This window comes from Alexandromys fortis, unplaced genomic scaffold (genome assembly GCF_014885135.2).
Source record: "Alexandromys fortis isolate MF-2015 unplaced genomic scaffold, M_Fortis_MF-2015_v1.1 scaffold_252, whole genome shotgun sequence".
Lineage (NCBI taxonomy): Eukaryota > Metazoa > Chordata > Mammalia > Rodentia > Cricetidae > Alexandromys > Alexandromys fortis.
The window spans coordinates 727878-751057 of record NW_026068127.1 but is presented as its reverse complement, the minus strand read 5'-3'; the positions used below and the strand labels follow the sequence as shown (position 1 = coordinate 751057).

General features: G+C 46.6%; 1 protein-coding gene across 5 annotated transcripts in view; it reads left to right on the top strand.

Moving 5' to 3' along the window:
• The window catches only part of Dnajc27 (DnaJ heat shock protein family (Hsp40) member C27), a 26823-nt gene extending 3643 nt beyond the window's left edge, over positions 1-23180 (top strand). The window contains exons 2-8 of one of the 5 annotated variants that reach the window (XR_007589232.1): positions 361-443; positions 3433-3502; positions 7221-7385; positions 8035-8157; positions 15522-15682; positions 19195-22328; positions 22453-23180. Coding sequence is in view for 2 of the 5 variants with exons in the window: in XM_050125865.1 (XP_049981822.1) it covers positions 361-443; positions 3433-3502; positions 7221-7385; positions 8035-8157; positions 15522-15682; positions 19195-19327 (735 nt within the window). In the remaining 3 variants the exon portion in view is untranslated. Of the gene's footprint in view, positions 1-360; positions 444-3432; positions 3503-7220; positions 7386-8034; positions 8158-15521; positions 15683-19194 lie in introns of all 5 variants that reach the window. The other 4 variants (XR_007589231.1, XR_007589230.1, XM_050125865.1 and 1 more) reach the window with 4 other exon arrangements.

Sequence of the window (23180 nt, the reverse complement as noted above, 5' to 3'; positions counted from 1 at the left end):
CTCTGTAGACCAGGCTGGTCTCGAACTCAGAGATCTGCCTGCCTCTGCCTCCCGAGTGCTGGGATTAAAGGCGTGCGCCACCATCGCCCAGCACCTTTTATTTTTTGTCTTTTGGGGGTTTGTTTTATCTTTGAGACGAGGTCTCATGTGGTTGAGGCTGGCCTCGATCTCCTCACTGTTCTGTTTCTCTTTCTCGAGTGCTGCAGTCACAGCTCTCCACTGCCACATCAGCTCATTTCTGCATTTGAGAACACTTTTATTTTCACTGAGGGGGCTGAAGAAACCCTAATGAAGAAATGTACTCATTTGACACATCTTTCCAGTGTGTATTACTAAATGCATGCATTTCTATCCTTCTAGAGCTGTATTATCAAGCGCTACTGTGAGAAGAGGTTTGTGTCTAAATACCTGGCAACAATCGGAATTGACTACGGAGTCACAAAGTAAGTATACTGTTCTCTGGCCTGTACGTTAGGCAGGCACTCAGAGTGTGTCCTGAGAGAGTCCGAGTCTGCATCAGAGCGTATGCATGGTTGCACTGAAATAGAGGCTTTGAAGATAAACTGGAAAGGATGGGGTAAGGGACTTCTTCAGGTATCTGGTGCCATCCTTTCGGCCGGCCGGTGTGTCAGGTACCTGCCAGCCCAGACCTGGTTTTAGACGTGGGCTTGGCAGCGATGAGCACAAGCCTATCTGGCGCTGGGGCGTCTGAGGACAGATTTCTGTGTGAGCAGGTCCTACCAGCAAGTGGGCTTTTAGGCTGCTTTGTCTTTTGTTGGCTTATGATCTTGATAGCTGGTTGGAATCCAGCAGATTTGAGAATAATGAATTTGGGGATAAGTGGGAATTTATTTGGAGTGAATCTAGAGTGGCTGGAGAGAGGATTAAAGCGGCAAACAAAACAAAAGCAAAACAACAACAACAAACTTTTAAAAAATAGCACCAAAAAATAGAATTGGGGTAAACAGCATATTTCTTCCCCCCCCCCCTTTTTTTTTTTTTTTTTTTTTTTTGAGACAGGATTTCTCTGTGTAGCTTTGGAGCCTGTCCTGGAACTCACTCTGTAGACCAGGCTGGCCTCAAACTCACTGAGATCCGCCTGCCTCTGCCTCTTGAGTGCTAGGATTAAAGGGTGCGCCCCCACTGCTTGGCAACGGCATATTTCTTCCACATGGAATTTTAGGCCTTACTGTAGAATGGCTACTTGTATCTGTTTATTATCCCTGACTTTGAGACAGGGGTATTCTTTTTTTGCTAACATTTTTATTTATTCTTTGAAAGTTTTATATGTTTGCATAATGCATTTTGATCATATCCACCCACCATTACCTCCATATGTGCATGGGTGTGAGGCCATTCACTAGCATGGGTTACCTACCAGTGGCCACATTCTCCTTCCCTCAGCAGCCATCAGCTGCCTGCCAGTAGCTTCTCCTACCAAAGACGGGGCCCCAAAGGTTCTCTGTCCATGCTGGAATTTTGACTGCCTTGACCTGGTCTTGTCCAGGTGACAGCAGTTCTGTGAGTTGGGTGTACAGCTGCCATGCCATAACCAAAGTCAGCATTTCACATCTTTGTCTACCACCTGCCATTCTTACATTCTTCTGCCACCTCTTGCTTGCTGGTCCCTGAGCTGGCTTAGTCAAGGCTGATCTAGACAGTTCATCCGTAATTAAGCGTTGGTAGTTATCCTTGGCACTTTGACCAGTTAGCATTTATGTATCGACCATTACCCATTACTAGAAGCTTCTCTGACCAAAGATGAGAAACACACAGGTCTATGGGTCTAAACGTGAGTATTGAGAGGGCAGTTTGACATCATGACCTTTGAGCAAAACAACACTAGTTCCTCCTCATCTGTCATCTCCTGGCCGTAGCTTTTGACCAGGTTTACAGTATCAGGCATGAAATCCCTCCTGTGGTAGCTGGTTACTCTCCTAACTGCCATGCCACTATTACGCCATGGACATATCTTGCCAGGCAGGTTGATTTTGTAGCATGTAGCGTCCACCACTGGGGGAGATCATGATCTCTTTTCTTCTGGTACTATGTAGGCTAGTCAGGAGAAAGGGAATTTTCTGGTCAGTCAAGATTGATTTTTTTTATGTCCTGCATCCAAAGTGAGTACTGTAAGAAGAATTTTTATGTTTTCTCCAAATGTCCAGTACAGTGCTTCTCCCTGGTGACTGCTTGGTAAATATTGTTAGAGAGATGCACTTAAAGGTGAAAAATTTCCCTATCAGATTATGAAGGCAATATTCAAGGAGTTCAGTAAAATTGGTGGGGTATGTCTGTAACAGAATGTCAGTTTTATGAAGGACAGGGTCAAGTTTATGTATGTCCTTCCAGACTGTATTAAAGTAGTTCAGGTCAGTGGAACCCAGGAGTTCTATGTAAATTCTCTTGCCATTTTTTCAACTGAGAGCAGCAGAAGGTGTTTTGCACATTTTCTCTAAAATGTGAAACTTGAAGATCTTGACTGTGAACATTATGAAGGCCTTCATTTGAAATCCACATTTCTTTTTACTTTTCCTTCCCATTTTCTACTTCTGAGCATAGTCATCAGTGTTGTGGTGGGTCATCCTATTTAAGACAACTTTGTTCAGAATCCATATCAGTGCTTAAGAAATGGAAATTGTTGTATGATACCATGGAATTGTAACTTATTTATTTATTGAGAGGGCAAAATAGACTATTCTGCTTCTTACAGATTTTTTTTTAAAAAAGATGATTATTCCATGATAAGTATTGTGAAAATTCCTTCCCAAGGGAAACATAAGCCATGTTTGCCCCTCTTCCCAAGATCTCAATAACAAACCAAGGCAAGATTCCACCTAGGGAACCAGTGTGTTTCTTTGGCTTACAGAGCATAGGTGAGGGGTTACCTGTGGTGTGGGTACTCCTCTTCCAAAAGGTTGCAGTAGAAAATCTTTACCAGCTGGGAGAAAGTCTTTCCCCATAGCTGCATAGATGACACCCCTTGTTGCCCCCTGTGTTTCCTTGTCTGTATACTCTAGCCCTTCCCCAACGTCATGTGCAATTAAGATTGTGGGGAGTGGCTGGATACTCTGATGAGGGTCTCATAACCCTCCTCCCACTCCCAGGACATAACCAGTCACCAAGCTCAGGTGGGATCAACCCTTCACTTGGGAGCAGCTTGTTGGTTCAGGGTGTGGATTGAAATATCTATAATGGGAAATGGGTCCTTAGTCAGGGCTCAGGGTTCTAAAGCAAGGCAAAAGGCTTCTCTTGTAAAGACTATCCAGAGTGTTGGGCAGTGTGGTTCAAAAAACAAAAAAGATTATCTGGAGTTAAGAAGAAGAGGAAGAAAGCTTCTGGAAATGTGACCCGTTTCCTTTTGAAATCCATAAATAACATAAATGTCAATGTAGAAACACAACCTTTGAGATGGTCTCTGTTTGAATATTTCAGGGTCCAAGTCAGAGACAGAGAAATCAAGGTCAACATCTTCGACATGGCTGGACACCCCTTCTTCTACGAGGTAAGAAGCTTTATATCCTGTCTTGATGCTGGAAACAGTAGAAGTTAGTTTAAATCACATGTAAAGTGTAGCTCACGTTGGTGGCTTGCCTTCTGAGCCTCACTTTAGTGAGCACTCTTTGATCACCTATGCTTTCCTGGAATCGAGAGGGGAAGTTTCATGGCTAGTGTTTCAAACATTTGAATGAAGAAGAAAGACATTTCCACTTTAAGAGGATGCTGGCCTTTCACTTCAGACCCCATCCAGAGTGTGAGTGGATAATGATCACAGTCCCCTGTGGATGTAACAGCTCAGCAAGGTCCCTGCTTTCACGGCAGGGCTGCGACCTTCCGTCACTCCCCAGCCGTGGAAGAAGGCAAAGCAGGCCTGTTGGTTTGTGTTCGTTGGTGTGGCAGGCCCTGGGCGAGTCGTGCACTCTCTGCTGCTGACCAGTTTGCTGGCTTGGCCACTTCACTTTAGTCCTTATCTTTGTTATTTCCTTCTCTGTACTTGCTTTGCTTTATTTTGCTCTGGGTTCTGGGTTGCCAGTTGCAGACTCTTCTGTGTGCTGAGTGCTGTGGATTCTCTCCTCGGCCTTGCCTCGTGTGTCCACAAACACCGAGATGTTTTTATTTTACTTTTAGTTCAATGGATCTTTTTAGGGTTTTGCTGTTTGGGCTTTTCATAGCTTGAATCCTTGAATCTGTAAGTTATAGCTTTTAGCACGTTTGGACATTTTCAGTCATCTTTTCTTTTTTCTTTTTTTTTTGTTTTTTGTTTTGTTTGTTTTGTTTGTTTTTTGAGACAGGGTTTCTCTGTGCAGCCCTGGTTGTCCTGGAACTCACTCTGCAGACCAGGCTGGTCTCGAGCTCACAGAGATCTGCCTGTCTCTGTCTCCTGAGTGCTGAGACTAAAGGCGTGCACCACCCCTGCCTGGCATTGCAAGTCATCCTTTCTTTTGAGGCAGGGACTGGCTATGCTGCCCAGACTGGCCTCATATCCAAATTCTCAGTTCTCTTGTCGGAGATGTCTGCCTTGCTAGGGCTGCAACCACCACGCTGCCCATTCTTCATTTGAGCACTCTCAGCTGTCTTCTTCTTATTGATCTTTTTAGTACAATAGGTTCATGAGTCCCTATTAATTCATTCATAACCCTCCATTCGCCACAGGCACTCATGCATACATGCATACACACACACACACCACTCAGATTGGGTGATTTTTGCTGTTCCACTGATTTTTTAGTATATGTGCTGCCGAAGCGAGCACATGTTCCACTGATTTTTAATTTTTAAAAATTGCATTAATTTTTGTTTGTTTGTTTGTTTGTTTTCAAAACTGGGTTTCTCTGTAGCTTTGGAGCCTATCCTGGAACTAGCTCTTGTAGACCAGGCTGGCCCCAAACTCACAGAGATCCACCTGTCTCTGCCTCCCGAGTGCTGCGGTTAAAGGCGTGTGCCACCACTGCCCGGCAAAAAATTACATTGATTTTTGATATGTATACATGTGGGCACATGAATGCCATGATGTGTGTGTGTGTGCACACGTGCGTGCACACATATCTGTGTGTAGGTAGGTGAGCTTTGGGTCACCTTTTTTTTTTTTTTTTTTGGTCTTCTCTTTCCACCATATAGCTTTTGGGAAGTAGACTAAGGCCATCAAGCTTGGCAGGAGGTGCTTTACTCACCAAGCCACCTCCCTGGCTGCAGGGGCCGCTGTGACCACCACAGCCAGCAGAGCATGGCCAGCAGAGTAACAGTCCACAGGGGGCCAGAAAGCACTTCAGTTCACCGTGACTCGTTAGCTGGTGTTAGATCAGAGTTTAGGACCTGAGTAGTTTAGTTTAGGTACGTTTAAGCACAGCACAGTTGGGGTAAACGTCTCTGGTGATAATTAACTCCATCCTGTATGCACAGTAAAGCACAAAGTAAGCTAAATAAAGATCAGACACGACTACATCAAAACTCTTTGTAAAGTGCATGAGATTATTGTATAGATTTAAAAAACAAGTTCAACTGGATGGTGGTGACGTGCGCCTTTATTCCCAGCACTGGGGACTCAGAAGCAGGCAGATCTCTGTGAGTTCTGAAGCCAGCCTGGTCTACATAATGGATACCAGGACAACCAAGGTTCTGTAGAGAAACCCTGCCTCAACACCTACACCAAAGGGAAAAACAAAACCAAACCCCACCCTGTAACCCCATTTAAATGAGATTGAATTTTGGAGGGCATGGGAGTGGGGAAACAACTGGGGAATTTTGAGCCAGGCTTTAAGAAGATAAGTTACAGTGTGCCATGGTGCTGGGAAGCCAGCTTGGAAGGCTGTAGCAGTGTGGTGAAGACCACACTGGACTCTGGAAGGGAGGGGAGAGGTGGAGAAGCATGCAGACACGATCTATCCGCAGGACCGTGAGTCTGCTGGAGGGAGACAAAGCAGTGGAGGTGGACACCGGGTCTTCAGCCTCAGCACTGATGTCCCCACGTGAGAATTCAGTGAGACATTCAGCTATCCGGTGCTCGCTAGAAGGAAGCTGAAGTGGGGAGCAGGCTGATCTTGGAGCCTGTCACAGTTGAACCTATGCACGTGGTTGATGGTGCATAATTGTAGAGAAAGATTCACAAAGGAAGAGGGCCCAGGGCAGGATTTGGGGGGTGGGACTGAGAGTAGACAAAGGCAGAGAGAAAGAGTTGGTAGAAGTTCATTTTTATCTATTTCATTATATGTGTGTTTATTACATGTATATGTCTATTCTATACTCGCACGTATGTCTGTGCCCTCAGAGGTCAGAAGAGACTGATGAATCCCCTAGAGCTGGAGTTATGAATGCTGTAAACCATATCTGGGTGATGGAAGGCAGATCTGTGTCCTCTGCAAGAACAGTGCTCTTAGCTACTGAGCCATCTCTCCAGCCCTGGTAGAAGATACTTTAGGAAGCTAAGAAGATGGCTCATTGGGTAAAGTGCTGGCCGCACAGCATGAGGACCCATGTTAGAGCCAGGTGTGGTAGTTCATGTCTCTGACCCTTGATCAGAATGTCTGGACAGTCAGGACAGTCAGACAGAATACCAGGAAGAAAGGGAGAAGGGGCTTGTATAGATTGATTTTCCCAGCGCTATACTAAATGGATTGCCATCATGACCTCACCTGGTCCTAGTCCTGTGACCCCCTTTTACGGATGAGGAAGTACAGAAGGGTTCTGTGATTTGCCCAAGGTCACACAACTTCTAGTGGTGTGATCCCAGAGCTGCCTGCCTCCTCAGCTGTGCTCCTTACCATCCAGTTACTTTGGTCTCTGAGTTTGGGGTTCAAATTGATGTATGGCCCTGGAGCATTCTGGGAAGCTGTGCCTGGAATGCTGGGTGAAGTCTGGGATGTGATGTTTGTGTGGTGGCAGCCATTGCTCACAGTTGTGTCATTTTCCTTTAAGTTCCTTTTGACTGTTTGCCCACCTTCCTGAGGAGATCTTGACACAACTGTCTTCCAAATCTGCCAACAGCTAGAGAGTGCTCGCTGAGGAGCCATGGTCTGATTTCTGCTAAAAATTCTCCTGACCTACAGATTTCCTTGTTTCATTTTGATTTTTATATAAAGTCCTCTAAAAGTCAGTGACTACTGAGATATAATAATGAGTACTCTGACTGCACAAAAGGACACACTTTTTTAAGTTAATGGCTGTGAAGTCCATCCTTACAAAGATTGCAGAGCCAACACCTTGTGCCTCTGTTCTTCCATCTGAAGGTCCGAAACGAATTTTACAAGGACACCCAAGGTGTGATATTGGTCTATGATGTTGGACAGAAAGACTCCTTTGATGCCCTTGATTCATGGCTGGCAGAAATGAAGCAGGAACTTGGACCTCACGGGAATATGGACAATGTCGTCTTTGTTGTGTGTGCCAACAAGGTAACTATTTTGAATTGGTTTGCTAACGTGGCTGTTTGAGGACACAGAAAGGCTGAATGTATGGCTTAGCCTGTAATCCCAGACTCAGCAACTGAAAGGAGGAGGCTTCTGAGCCAGAGGCCAGCCTGAGTTATATAGAGAGTCCAGGCCAGCCTGGGCTAATGAGACCTTGTCTTCAGTCTACAAACATGGATGCACACACACATGCACACTGTAAGGAGGTGCTGTTTTAGAACATAGAGTAATTGCCTCTGAGACAGAAACCACAAAACCCTGGTCTAACTGGGTTTTTATTCATTTATTTTTTCCCTTGGTATCCAGCCTGAGGAAGCAGTCTGGGAAAAACTTGACGTGGTGGGAGGGGTTGTTCATGGCAACAGCAGAAAGTGGCCTTTTGGGTAGGACAGGCCATGATGCAACTTTCACAGATGCACATAGCGGCTGCTTTCCCATGGGAGGAAGTGGGAAATGCAACCTAAATTAGACAGAAAACCCAGTCAGAGGGTTTTTGTTATTTGGTCCCATTTAGCCTGGTAATTTTATAGGTCACTCTGATGCTCAGAGAGGAAGACTTCACTGGGCCTGATGCAGTGGGACAAGGGTGGATCTTCTCTCTGCCCCCTCCCAACTTTCTGACTTTCTGTTTTAGATCGACTGCACCAAACACCGTTGCATTGATGAAAGTGAGGGGCGTCTTTGGGCTGAAAGCAAGGGGTTCCTGTACTTTGAAACATCGGCACAAACTGGAGAGGGAATCAATGAGATGTTCCAGGTAACCAGACATCCTGCTGTGGTTTGTGTCAAAGCCAGCCATGCCCGTTTAGAGTTAAAAACTGTGAGAAGCAGAACAGTAATGAGACTTTCTCAAAAGAGAGAGAGGGGTGTGGCGGGAGAGGGAGGTGGTGGATCTGTCTGCTCTGTTGTACGTCAGACCTGCTCATCGTCACAGTCACCTGGAGTTGTAGTTACTCTTCTCATTGCTGCCATCAAATACCTGCTAAAGCATGTTAAGGAAGGCAAGGGGTTGACTTTAGGTCACAGCTGGAGTATAGGCCATTGTGCGGGGATGCTAAGGGGACAGAGGTTGCAGCATCTGGTCCCGGTGCACCCACGCTCAGGAAGCAGAGACAGGCAAAGTTCATGCTCAGCTTGCTTCCTGTTTCTTCAGTCTAGGACTCATCCCATGGAATGGTGCTGTCATACTCAGGGCGAGTCTTCCTACTGCAGTCTAGAAAAGCCCTCACAGACATTCTGCAGTGAACATAATTCCATCAAGTAGACAGTCAAATGAACCATCACACCTGGGGAAATTCTTCAACACACGGGTGTCTGCTTCCAACCTCTGGAAGCCTCACATTGCCATGGAGACTAGGGATTTTTACTTTTATATTTTGTTTTTTGAGTCAGGGTTTCTCTGTATAACAGCCCTAGCTGTCCTGGAACCAGCTCTGTAGACTAGGCTGGCCTCGAACTCACAGAGATCCACCTGCCTCTGCTTCCCGAGTGCTGGGTTTAAAAGCATGTGCCACCATTGCCTGGCTTTGAATTTTTACTTTTATTTTGGTTGAGACATGGCCTTACTATGTGGTCCTGGCTGTCCTAGAACTTGCTATGTAGACCAGGCTGGCCTTGAACTCACAGAGATCTCTTCCCAAGTGCTGGGCATGTACCACCACCTCTGACTAGAGTCTAGGAATTTGTGTCTAGAAAACAGTCCAGGTGATTGTGATGGTCTTCAGGTTTAGCAAGTTGCTGTGCTACTTCCTGGGATGGAGATTTTTCTTTAAAACCATCTTTGGATAATTGTGTTGCATTCATAGAAGCTTTGCTGTGGCAGAATGTGTCTAACCCTGTACTCACAGAGGTTACAGTTAGCTTAGAGAGTTGGAGACAGTCTTTGCAGAATCCAGTTGGTCACACATAACAATCCAAAAGGCAGTAGAAGGATGTGCTCACATGGAAGCCTGAGTAGATGGTCATTTCGTGTTATTGTGTGTGTGTGCATGTGCGAGTGTGTGGGCCTGGACATATGTGTATAACTCTACTCTCAGGTGTGCAGAGGTAGATGTCTAGTGTCTTTCTCTCTTGCCCTCCACCTTTGTATCTGGGTGTCTCGATGAACCTGGAGTTCACCAGCTCTCTAGACTTGGTAGTATCCGCTTGTCTATGTCTTCCCCACCTAGTACTGGGGCTGTGGGCACCAGCCACTGCTCCTGGCTCCCTAGCCCCAGATGTCACTCTATTTTTTATTTTTATTTTTGCAACAGGGTTTCTTTTCTCTCTCTCTCTCTCTCTCTCTCTCTCTCTCTCTCTCTCTCTCTCTCTCTCTCGGGTTTTTTGTTTTTTTTTTTTTTGAAACAGGGTTTCTCTGTGTCATAATCCTAGCTGTCCTGGAACTAGCTCTTGTAGATCCGGCTGGCCTCAGACTCACAGAGAGCCACCTGCCTCTGACTCCTGAGTGCTGTGATTAAAGGTTGTGCCACCACCGCCAGGCTTCCAGATGTCACTTTTTTTTTTTAATTTTTAAGGTGCTGAATCCTTTGAATGGGGAACAGTTTAGAGGAACACTCTGAGACCTTTTTTTTTTAAAGATTTATTTATCATATATACAATATTCTGTCTGCGTGTATTCCTGTGGGACAGAAGAGGGCACCAGATCTCATTAGAGATGGTTATGAGCCACCATATGATTGCTGAGAATTGAACTCAGGACCTCTGGAAGAGCAGCCAGTGCTCTTATCCTCTGAGCCATCTCGCCAGCGCCCAGATGTCACTTTTTAAAGTCATTAATTTTATATGATTTTAAGAGATGTAGGCTACTTGAAACAGTAAGTCATAAAATCAGGGCTTGATCCATTTGGAAGTGCAAGTGTGAATAAGCTATTTGCCTTCTTATGACTGTCCGGCGTTTGAGGAATTCCAGCCTTTCGGGTAGTGGAGCTGTCCTGCAGTCGGTCTTCACTGCTGGGTGGGATTGTTCCGACTGTTTGTCTGGATTTCCTTCTCCCAAGAGGCCATCCTGGGCTGGCAGGGTGATGCTGGGTTGTCATGCTTCCTATTCCTTTGCGCACACTGGTCTGCGTGTTTGCCTGTGTGTATCTGTGAATCACGCCCGCTCAACGGCCGACAGTCCTGGGTATTTACACGTCTCACCTTATCTGAGACGTGACAACGTGTGGCAGCTATTGTTTTTGTTTCACATATGAGAGCATCTCAGGGAGTGTATGTAGTAACTGTGAGAGACTACAATTGTGTTCTTTTGTAATTCAGAACCTTTTTTTAAATAGATTTATTTATTTATTATATATACAACATTCTGCTTACATGTATGCCTGCAAGCCAGAAGAGGGCACCAGATCTCATTATAGATGGTTGTGAGCCACCATATGATTGCTGGGAATTGAACTCAGGACCTCTGGAAGAGCAGCCAGTGCTCTTAACCACTTAACCTGGAGCCATCTCTCCAACCCCTAATTCAGTACTTTAATTGTACATTGTGTGTGATCATTTGATATGCATATACAATGCTTTACTCTGCAAATCAGGAGGCCCTGCTGGTTGGAGGTTGCAATCTACCCCGGCCTGACAGCAACAAGGATGACACCCCCTTCCTACCCCCACCCCAGGCAGAAGGTGCTCTGTTCTCCACCTGACCTTATTTGGAGACTGTCTCCAGGTCCAGATGCCTGACTTATCTCTAGTGTGACCCTGGATGTAGTTCCCTGCAGAAGCTTTCCCCTGCTGCCCGTGTGGTGATTAGATATTGTGCTAGGAACTTTGCGGTAGGACTGTGCTTCCACAGGTGATAACTAAGACCTGTACTGGGAGCCTTATGATAGGTGTGTGCTGTTTAATGCGAGTTAGGTGACTCGCCACTACCATCCCCAGTCCTTTATATCCCCTGAATGTGGAATAAACCTGAGTTGACTCACTGAAAAAAAATCTTCATAGATTAAATTCCATTCTGTCTGGCCTCTGTGTGTCTCATAAGGTGGAAGCCATGCTCACTCTCTACGTCTCTGTCCACATTGCATCTTCTTCCATTTCTGGATGCTTTGGAGAGTCCATCTGCACCTTTGGTTTGCAGCAGCGGACTATGCTGGGGTGTGTCTCTCTTCATATGTATCCTACCTGGGGTTTATTCATTTCTGAGAGTGCCTGGTGCCCACAGAGGAGCTGGATGGAGTCACAGGCTGTTATGAGCTGTTAGGAATTAAACCCAAGTCCTGCGAGAGCAGCACATACTCTGAACTTTTTTAAAAGCTTTTTTGTTTTTTTAAGAGTAGGTATTTTTCATCAAATGTGGGAAGTCTTACTGTTTTATTTCTTTGTGTGTGTGTGTCTGTATGTGCATGTGTGCACACGTGCACGAATATGAAGACCAGAGAACAGTCTTGGGTGTCATTCCCCAGGTTCCATCCCATTGTTTTCTGAGACGGGGATCTGTCACTCACCTGCCACTCACCAATTTACCTAGGCTGGCTGGCCGGCAACCCCGGCACCACCTGTCTCTGGCTCCGCAGTGCTGGGCTATAAACACAAACTCCTATGTGCCACATTCTTAGAAACGGGGGTCAGACTGAGAGCCTCGTGCTGGTGCAGAAAGTCCTGCCAACTAAGCCAGCTCTCCAGCTCCTAGTTTTGTTTTTGTGAGACGATGTTTTCTGTGCAGCCCTAGCTGTCCTGGAACTAGCTCTTGTAGATCAGGCTGGTCTCAAACTCACAGAGATCCGCCTGTCTCTGCCTCCCAAGTGCTGGGATTAAAGGTCTGTGCCACCACCACCTGGCTGTCCCCATCCCACTTTTTAAAAAGATTTATTTAATTATTTATTAGTTTCTTATTTTATGTGTATGAGTCTTTGCCTGGTACCACAGAGGCCAGAAGAGAGTGTTGGATCCCCTCGAGCTGGCGTTGCAGGCAGTTATGAGCTGCCATGTCGGTGCTAGGAACTGAACCCAAGAGATGACTTTTAGCTGCTAAGTCATCTCTCCAGTGCCCAAATAAGATTTTTTTGTTCAAGACAGGATTTTTCTGTAGCTTTGGAGGCTGTCTTGGAACTCACTCTGTAGACCAGGCTGGCCTTGAGCTCACAGAGATCAGACTGCCTCTGCCTCCCAAGTGTTGGGATTAAAGGCCCAGCTAAATAAGATATTTTTTCAAGATATATTTTCCTTTAATTCTTTAAGTGTATTCTTTATTTCCTTCCAGTCTTTCTTAGAGATAGCTGTTTTGAAGTCTGTCAAGTCCAGTATTTGAACCAGCATGGGTTTAGTTACCAATGACTGCTTTTGGCTGACTATGGGTCACCTTTTCTAGTCCCTTTGTATGGTAGTGATGTTTTGATCGGGTACCATATCTCTGGAGAGTACATTGTAGAGACCCCGCAGATTCCTCTGTCTTTGCCAGAAGAATGTTGCTTCTTATTGCAGGAGGAAGATTGCAATGAATTTGATTTTTGTTTTAATGTCAGAGTTCTGAAGGAAGCCCTAAGTGTTTCCTAAACCTAATTTGGCAGGTTTCAACTTCCAAATTCTGCCTCTAGCCAGTCATGTTGGTCTTGGCTTTGGTATAATTAGGATGGGTGAGGTTCCTGAGGTACACACAACCTTTCTGTGTGCCCCAGGGGGATTTCAGGAGTATCCAGTAGGTGTTCTGGGAAGGCCAAGCTCAGGTAGGTGTCTTGGGCTAGCTCTTCCCCTGGAAAGTATGGATTATATTCTCGGCTCCTGTCTGACAAGCCTGAGGTGGCCTCCATCTCTGTATGAATAACCTAGTTCTTGGTTACAAACCCACGAGGAAGCCCAACCTAGAGTGGGCCCAGCTCTGCCCAGTTCCCTTCTGCCCAGTACTTTGCTCTGCTGATTTTTGCCACTGCTGTAGCCTCAGACTCTGGTCTCTGTCTCCTTCTCTCAGTGGAACTTCGTGTCTGTAAGATCCAGATATGGCCGCTAGGAAGAGAGTTGGTAGCTCACCTCCCGGTAGTTTTTCTGTTGTCCACTCCTGAAAGTGGCTGTTTGTGCTTTTGTTCTGTTGACCAGCTGACAGGAGGCCTGGTCTAGCTTTCTACACTAGATGGACTAAGCTGAGGTTACCGCTTTGACCGCACTCCTGTGGAGACTAGACTGGATGTCAACACCATGTGTTCTCACAGCTGCCTGTGCTTCTAGAATCTGTCTGTTTCTAGTTCAAGTTAATCTAGGCTACAGAAGATGTCAACCCTAACTCTGGCAACGCTTGTGAACTGTGAGCCCATCTTCATCTTCTATTCTGCAGTCTGGTTCTTAGTAGACAGGCAGGTAGAGGAGTCTTTGTCCTTGACAGGCTGACAGGAGCACAGCAGCTGCGCTGCTCTGTAGGGAGCCTGGAGCTGTGCTTTCCTGGGGACTCAATCGGATAAACATTCTCTTGATTTCCTACCTGTGTAATAGAGACTTTGTGCCAGGAGGAAGTGGTTCTGCCTGATCTAACATTGCTAGCAAAGGGAAATGCTAAGGCCACCACACGGGAACCGGCACCCTTTGGTCCTGGCCTGGTGGCTTTCCCCATGGTACCCTTTCTTTCCAGATGTCAAGACTTCTTATTAGGTTCCCAGTTGGTTTGCAGTTAGTGGAAATGAGAAAGAGAAGCTTAAGGGAAAGATACATTTTAAAAGACTTATTTTATTTTTAATTATGTGTATATGTTTTTGCATGTGATGTAAGGAGGCCAGAGGCATCAGGTGAAGGCAGTTGTGAGCCATCTAGCATGGGTGCTGGGACCCAAACTCCGCTCCTCTAGAAGAGCAGTGCACACTCTCAACTACTGAGCCAGTTCTCTAGCCCCAAAGATACCTTTACAAAAGGAGATAAAAGGTGCTGCTGAAGAATCTGAAAGAGAGGAAAACATTTTAAGAGAAACTAAGGGAAGAGGAGATACACCAACTAAAAGTAGTTATAGGCACTGGGAGTGCACAGTACTTGCCTAGCAAGAAGGGCAGGGAGAACGGAGAGGAGAAAGAAGGGGAGGAGAGGAGAGACAGGAGGGAGAGGAGACTTACTGTCCTTATAATTACAGAAATGTGGGCTGGAGAGATGGCTCAGAGGTTAAGAGTTCTTGTTCTTGCAGAAGACTCAGGTTCCGTTCACCCAGGAATACATACTGCAGAGCTGCCTGTGGTAATGGCATGCCTATCATCCTAGCAGGTTCAGGATCACCCTCTACTACATAGCTAGTTCAGGGCCTCCCTAGGCTATATGAGACCCTGTCTCAAAAACAAAAACAAAACAATTCAATATTGTTTGCAGTGACCAAAAGACTTATCTGGCTAGTCCAGGAATAGAAAATTGAATAAACTGTGCTAGAGCCACAATAGGAAACTGAGGTTGCCATAAAACAAAGAAGGTCTGTAAACGTAGGTCGATTCCAAGGCAGATCTAGGGACTGGACCCAGGTCCTTGCTCACACTAAGCCATCACTCTACTGCTGAGCTGATCCCCAGTCTCCTTCTTAGATTTACTTTTTGTTTTGAGGCTGGGTCTCATTAAGTTACCGAGGCTGGTCTTGAACTCACTCTGTAGGTTGGGCAGACCTTGAACTCCTGCCAGGTAGCGTGGATGGCAGGCATGCGTCACCAGGCCTGCACAAGATGTATTATTGGGAAAACCTCTAGGCATTGTGTTGTGCCCGAGATCTTGCATGTAAATGTTTGTGTATGACATGCGCTGGTAGCCGATGTTTCTGTAGGGACGTCAAAGTATGCTAATTACGCTGTATCAGGGGAAAGGACGACTCAGGGTAAAGAAAGTTCTTAGATTTTACTGTTGGGATTTTTCTAACAGTGTTCATCTATTACCAGCCTAAAACGTGCTTCTCTGAGAGTAGGATTATGAGTCATTTTCATTTTTAAAATTAAACTAATAAATTTTAAGTTAGCTGATACTTTTCTGCTTTAAAAATATGTAGTTAGGGGGTCAGGTAGAGTCCTAAGGCCCTGGACTGTGTCCTCAATGCCAAGGGTATAGATATAAATACAGTTCGATCACATGAGGAAAGTCTTGCAAGTGAGGGGATGACTCGTGACTCTGGAGAGTCACTGAAGTGTGTGAAAGGAGCTCATATTTCACACACTCACTTCTCTGGGTGTGTTCTCTTCGCAGACCTTTTACGTGTCCATAGTTGACTTGTGTGAAAATGGCGGGAAACGTCCTACTGCAAATAACTGTGCTAGTTTCACCAAAGAACAAGCCGACACCATTCGCAGGATTCGAAATAGTAAGGACAGTTGGGACATGCTGGGAGTCAGACCTGGGGCCTCGAGGTAAGCAGCTTTAGGGTGCTTAGTGCGGAGTTCTGGAAGAGTCCCAAGGCTCTGTTGCCAAAAGTACTACCCAATCTTTCTTCTTCTAATTGGCTGGACACTTGAGGATGTGTGGAAATAAGTTTCAGAAGGACTCTGCCCCACTAACTCAACACAGAAATAGAAGGCGCGTTTCCTACTGAGCGAGCCAAACACTTGGTGAAATGGTTTGCTCTACTTTTGATGGTGTTGAGCAAGAATCTGACACAACCTAAGAAAGCTTTACAAAAAGTCATTCTTAAATCACAGAATTTTAGAAGAAGAAAGATATCTCAACTTGCTCTCATTTTTCTGGGGAAACTGGTGTTCAGTGAAATAAGTGATGGTTGAGGCCCCAGGAGACAGTGGTGTCTCTGGACCCAGGAATAGTCTGCCCAGCTGCCTTTCTCATGAACCCTGCTTGTTCTCGTCTGTGATTGGGCTATGTGTAGTTACCTGTTTTGTTCAAAAGATTTATTTATTTTAAATATTTATTTATTTATTTATTATGTATATAATATTCTGTCTGTGTGTATGCCTGAAGGCCAGAAGAGGGCGCCAGACCTCCCTACAGATGTTTGTGAGTCACCATGTGGTTGCTGGGAATTGAACTCAGGACCCTTGGAAGAGCAGGCAATGCTCTTAACCACTGAGCCATCTCTCCAGCCCTCCAAAAGATTTATTTAGGAAGAGCTGGGCATGGCAGTTGAAGAAGAAAAGTTTGGCTCTTTATTGACTTTGGTTAACTAGAATCTACCAGAGCTCTGGTAAATTCCGGGGCCTCTGTGATTTCTGTTCCCTTAACCCATATAAACACAAGTTTATCTGTACAAACTGTGTCTATCAAACGACATTGGCACATTTGGGACAAATCCTTGAACATTAGAGTGTTAAGTTCTAGAGAATTCTGTTTGTACTTGTTTCGGGTCAAATGTTTTTACATTTCTGACTTTAAAGAGATCTCACCATCTGTAGTGAGACATTGTTGACACACACACACCTGCACCAGTCTTGTTTCTCTAGAACTTTCCCTTGAGAGTCTTTGTGTGCCTGTAAATCTCAAAAGGCACTCTGTGAAAGGCCACGAATAACACTGAGCCCATCTAGACATATCCCCAGAGCAGTGGCTCCCCTGGCCCTGCCCCAGACTCCATCTTGGAGAAGGAGGGTATCCTGTACTCACCTCAAGGACACAGGGTCTTCAGATAAATACAAACTTTGGGCATTCAAATTTCTTCCAAGAAGGAAAATGCTTTTTGATAATACCAAGTGCGTATGTAGCACTGGGGAAGGTGGCTCAACGGATGGAGTGCTTGTTCTACATGCATGAGAACCTGCGTTTGGACTCCCAGTACCCACACAGAAGCCAGCATGGCAGCATATGTGTGTCCTGGTTTGGGAGGGCAGAAACAGGTGAATCCCTGGAGTGTAGCATGATTTCCAATTTGTCTCAATAATAAAAACCTCAAGTCAGACAGAGGGGTAAATGCTGAAAGAGCAGAGAAGCAAAGCAGCCAGCCACTAGTTCTTACCACTATGAAATCCTCAGACTGAATGGGGCATCCTGTCTCTCCAAGTCCTCAGACTGAATGGACTGAGCTCCTGTCTCCTCCTGCCTTATATTCCTCTCTCTGCCCAGCCATGATCACTTCCAGTCTCCACCTCCCCAGTGCTGGGATTAAAGGTGTGAGCCCTCACCGCTTGGCTCTGTTTCTCTTTTAGACTGGTGTTACCTCACCAGTTACCAGGGTGGCCTCGAACTCACAGAGATCTGTCTGCCTTTGTCTCCTGTGCCACCACTGACTGACCTCTGTAGTTAACTAGTGTGGCTAGTTCTGCACTCTCATCTTGAGGCAGGTTTCATTTGTTACAGCACAAACAAAGTATTACCACACTAGCTCAGAGGCCACCCAGCCTAGCTAAAGCAGCCATGTTGAGGCCCAACAGACCCATTGACGTCTGGCCTCACACATGCACAGACACAGGTACACACCACACAAACACACACGATAAGCCGGCGGTGGTGGCGCACACCTTTAATCCCAGCACTCAGGAGGCAAGAGGCAGGTGGATCTCTGTGAGTTTGAGGCCAGCCTGGTGTACAAAGTGAGTCCCAGGACAGCCTTCAAAGCTACAGAGAAACCCTGCCTTGAAAAAGAAAAAACAAAAACAACAACAACAACAACAAAACACACTCTCACACACACACACATAATAAAAGATTACATATTGCATATGTAGAGTATAACATGCAAACAAAAACAAGAAATTCAGAAGGACTCACCTGGCAGCAGGAAAAGCTCTGACATGTATGCCTGAAGCACATGGACTTATTGCCGTGACCCCAGACTTTAGTCTCCCAAGATTACACCAGACTCTACCATCTCCAAAGCAGCAAAAGGCATCTCTGTAGTTGGGAGAGTTCTGTGAGAAGTCCTGCCAACAAAAAGACCCAGCATCATGCCATGCCCCAGGATCGCGGGGACTCTGGTGTCAAAAGGAAGCTTGGGAAGGAAAACCATGTGACACCGAGGATGACTGGGAGTGGGATGGGGAAGGAAAACCATGTGACACCGAGGATGCTGGAGTGGGATGGGGAAGGAGTCTGCAGACTCTGGGCCGTCTCCAGCCCGTCCCTGCTACTCGGGACCATGGAGTCCTCTCAGCAGCTCCCCCTTCATCTTCAGCTGCTTCTACTGACTTTTTTTCTTTTTTTGGTTTTTCGAGACAGGGTTTCTCTGTAATTTTGAAGCCTGTCCTGAAACTCACTCTTGTAGACCAGGCTGGCCTCGAACTCAAGTAAATCCACCTGCCCCTGCCTCCCGAGTGCTGGGATTAAAGGTGTGCGCCACCACCGCCCGGCGCTTCCACTGACTTTTGCTTCATGTTGTATGAGCTCCCTTCCCTTGGCTGTTCTCACAGATGCCTCCATCTGAACTGTTACTCTCAGGCCTGGGCTGCTGTGGCGATCTCCTCCCCATCTCTCAACGTTGAGAAAACAGCTTCCTCAGTGCCCACTGCCACAAAATGCCTGCTCTTGTTGCTGCCAATCAAATCCAGTGTTTTTCCTTGTTTTGCTTTGGAGGTGGTAGCATCTGCTCTCTGCTCCAGGCCTCTCCACCAGTTCCTCCCTGGCACTCCAGATCCTCTACCAAGAGCTAATCACATGCCCCTCTTCTTCCAGAAGCTTCTCCCAGGGGATTTTTCCTGGTGCCCAGGCTCTCCTCCCCTCAGTTAGTGAAGGCTTACTCTGGGCCCTTGAGTGTCTAGAGCTGCTTGGCAGTGGCTGACCCTTCTTGGTCTGTCTTCTAGACTCACAACCATATTTTTCTACTTGAATAGGACCATCTGTCTGTTATTTTTTTTTTTAGTCTTTTAGTTCTACCTTTCAGAGAAAGAAATAATCCCATGGGAGATGTGTAATATATCCAGAGAGCTGGGATGCAGGATTTAGGGACAACTCAGTTACTGACAGAGCGTGGTGCTTTTCGCAGGGAGGAAGTCAATAAGGCCTACCGGAAACTGGCAGTGCTGCTTCACCCGGACAAGTGTGTGGCGCCTGGCAGTGAAGATGCCTTCAAAGCAGTTGTGAATGCCCGGACAGCCCTCCTGAAAAACATCAAGTAGAAGGCAGAGGAAGCGACATGCAGGCTCACGTGCAAACAGACTCCCCTTGAGGTGACATCACCACACATGGACTTTTCCTTCACAAATGCTCACTGCTCGGTTCCCTCATGTGCTGTCATTTGTAAGTGAATAGTGTGGGTGCCTGCTACCGTGCTGTGGGCCTTTCGCAGCGAGATGACCTGCTTCTGTGTGGGAGAGAGCCCCCATCTCATGCACTGCACTTCATTCCTTACTGCCAGATAACTCAGTTTCCGTAATTGTAGCATCACCTAGGCACTCGCTTCTCAAATCCACGAGCTTCTTCTGGGGGGGGGGGGGCAGCAGGACTCCTCCCACCGAGCCATCCATCCATATCCCATCATCAGAGAAGGGATAAAACCAGGAAAGAGAATGACAGCAGCAAGCGGACAGCACCTAGCCCCTGGGAGCTTAGCATCCCCGCTTCTTAGCTAGTATTTTAACCATCAACCTATGGTTAGATCCAGGCATGGGGGCACGTGCCTACAGTCCCAGCACTGAGGAGGATGAGGCAGGAGGATTGTGAGTTTGAGGCCAGTCTGGATTACATGGTGAGAGTCTTTCAAAGAAAAAAGGAAAAACAAGCACCCCTGTAGAAGAATGTAAAGTGAGGTGGTCTGTCGACTTGCCTTTTTAGGAATTCTCTCTGTTCCTTCTTCAGCCAGCAGGGGGAGAGATGAGCCAGGGCTTAGAGAGAGAGTGTCCTGAAGAGCTGGGGACCTGAAGCACACCGTGAATCCCAGGTCTTTGCTCTGCCCCAGACATAGTTGCTAGTAGAAGAGCAAGGAGTGCCGAGCCCCTGGGAACAAGGGACCAGGGGCCAGGACAGAAGCACTTAGAAGGCGTGCTATAGATTACTCGGGGATGTTTGTTCAGCCACACCACACGGAGGGAAAGGCCAGCTGAGCTCAAGTGTGTTGGGCACTAGACTTGTGTGCCTCCTCATGCCTGCCATAGGTGGTGGGAGAGGCAGGCAGGGACTTCTCCACAAGTGGGTCTCTTCCTCCCACACCAGTGTTACTCTGCTTCTCTCCTCGCCCCAATCTATTGTCATTCCCCACCTCTGCTATGGCCTCTCTTCTTGAGTCCCTAGTTGCCCTAGGCTCAGCTGTTGAGGGTGCAGTGTGACATCTTGGGCCTGTGCACGGCAGAATCTCTACAGTTTTTCTCTTTGGGCTCCAGATTTCTGAAGAGAAATTTTAAATTACAAGGATGAAAACTCATTTCTCATAGAGAAAGCATCCTCCCTGCCTGGTAGACACATAGCTGGGTGGAGCTGGACGGAGCTACATTTCTTACAGTGCTGGCTCATTGCTCGACTTCTGTCTCTTAGCTGTGTTTTTCATATTTTTAGCTGCAGCCACTGTGCTAACTGGAGCTTTGCAGGACAGAAAAGCATCACTAGGCTGTGACTTTCAAGCACCTACCTCCTAATGGCTGCCAGATAACATCGCTCCCACCTAAGAAGACACTCCTGTCTTACAGTCCAAGCCACTGCAGTCTCATGAACTGCTTTTCTCTACCGTAGTAGCCTTGCTCTGCATGGCTGTGCTCAGCGACACTGAGCTTAAAGTGCTGTCCTTCATGGATTCAGATCTGTGTAAAAGAGATAAAGAGATCTGGGGCGTGGCTTTGTGATTTCTTCTGGCCCTTGAACTGGCTTCTCGGATGATGGAACTCCATCCACCTCCAGGTTCCTGTGGGCCTCAGTTCTGCTTGAGACTTCCCCCATGCCTAATGTACCCCACTATCCACCTGCTCTTGGAACAGAAGGCGGGAGGCATGTGGATGAGGGATTGTGCTTGGCGCTGTCAACCTGAGTGAGGGGCCCAGTCTTCGCCATGGTTGTTAAAGACACCTCATTCAGAGCATGAGCAGGTGAACCAGTCACAGCAGGGCGCTCGAGTGTTCCCTTGCCAATCCCTCAGAGTGACTTGCTGAAATGGAGCCTTGGCTTGATTCTTACATCTTGAGACTTTGTTTCTGAGATCTTACTTGTTAACATTTGGGTGGCTGTATACTACTTTATAAATGTAATTGTGAGAAAATGAAAAGGCTGAGCCTCAGGATCCCAGGGTTCTTCTGGTTTTCATAATCCCATCAGCAGGGCTTTAGAACCATTGACGCTTGCCTCGAGATGAACCTTAGCTTCTCGGAATCCCTTACAGACCTCTGTGCTCATTTAAATTCTTGGCACACGTGTGTGCTTTGTCCTTCACCCTCTTTACAACTTAACCCAGTTAAGATCTCAGAACATTAGCAGGAGTCCAACTCAATCATTTCAGTGACTAAACATTTTTTTATAAAGGACCTTATTTCCCCCCAAAAGGGGATAAAACATTTGAACAGTTGTTATTGAAGAAAAGCCATTTCTTCTGCATCTGAGTCACCAACAAGTGTCACTTCTTTAACTTATTGGAGTCCCTGGAGATATGTCAGAGTTAGCTTCCAGTCATCTCAAGCACTTTAGAATATCCTCCCCTTTGTCAGAGAGATGCCCTCCTTTGGTGCCTCAGGGAACGGCTCTTCTCCACTGTCAGTGTCTCTTCCTTAAGCACGGCCACTTTATTTCCCCATTTCCGTGTGTCCTTGTTTGACCAGCCTGTCAACTTAAGAGTCCAGATGTGGAGGAGAAATTCGCAGTCATTCTATAAACTGTTCACCATTCTTTACGGCTTGTGTTTCACCTCAGGAAACCTGCTCTAGTATGTTCTCAATGATGGAAGTCTCAGGTGGGAAGTATTTCTTTATACTTGCAAACTGGTACCTAATTCTGTCTTAGTCCAGTGAGCCAAAGGTCGGGCAACCAGCTGGTCAGTGAGCCATAGGTCAGGCAACCAAATGGCCAATGAGCCATGGGTCAGGTAACCAGCTTGTCAGTGAGTCATAGGTCGGGCAACCAGCTGGTCAATGAGCTATAGGTTGGGCAGCCAGATGGCCAGTGAGCCATAGGTCAGGCAACCAGCTGGTCAGTGAGCCATAGGTCGGGCAACCAGATGGCCAGTGAGCCTTAGGTCAGGCAACCAGCTGGTCAGTGAGCCATAGGTCGAGCAACCAGATGGTCAGTGAGCCATAGGTCGGGTAACCAGATGGCCAGTGAGCCATAGGTCGGGTAACCAGATGGCCAGTGAGCCATAGGTCAGGCAACCAGATGGTCAGTGAGCCATAGGTCGGGCAGCCAGATGGCTGAAAGCTCAGTAGTGTAAGACAGGAGTGCCTGCCAGCACTGCTTAAGGGCAGTGGCAGCTGCCACCAGGAGGATAAAGGAATTGCTTTTGGCCATGACAGTGTCCTCTCCAGGTCTGGACTGGCATTTCCCTCACCCTGCGACCCATGGAGCTAGGTCCCCCAGCATTTTTTAAAAACTTTTAAAAATGAATTTAGTTGCAAAATCAAGCTAAGCAATTTCCACCACAGGCTTCACAAGCAAGGAGCCGTTCATCCTTCTCATCCCACTGCCGAGCACAATTTTAGATGTGGTTAGTGCCCCTTGGACATTGATTGTGCCATGAACTGTCTCTGGGGCGGATGAACGTGTTCCCTTGTGGTGTGGCTGTGGCTGTCATGCAGTGCGGTGCTGGATTGTCTGATATGGCTGTTGGTGGAAGGCCTGGTCCTGGGATGCAAGGCAGCTGGGGTCAGCTCCCTGCACTGATCACCCTCTGCACACCCTTCCCCTTGACTGTGAATGCTCTTACAAGGTAATTTACATATTTGCTTTCTGTTGAAATAACCGAAAGTGTTAAATCTACCAGTTGTTTATGTCTTGTATACAGAGTGTCATATGTATTTAAGTTGTGTATTTTTATAGAGTAAAGTCAAATAGCAAACACTG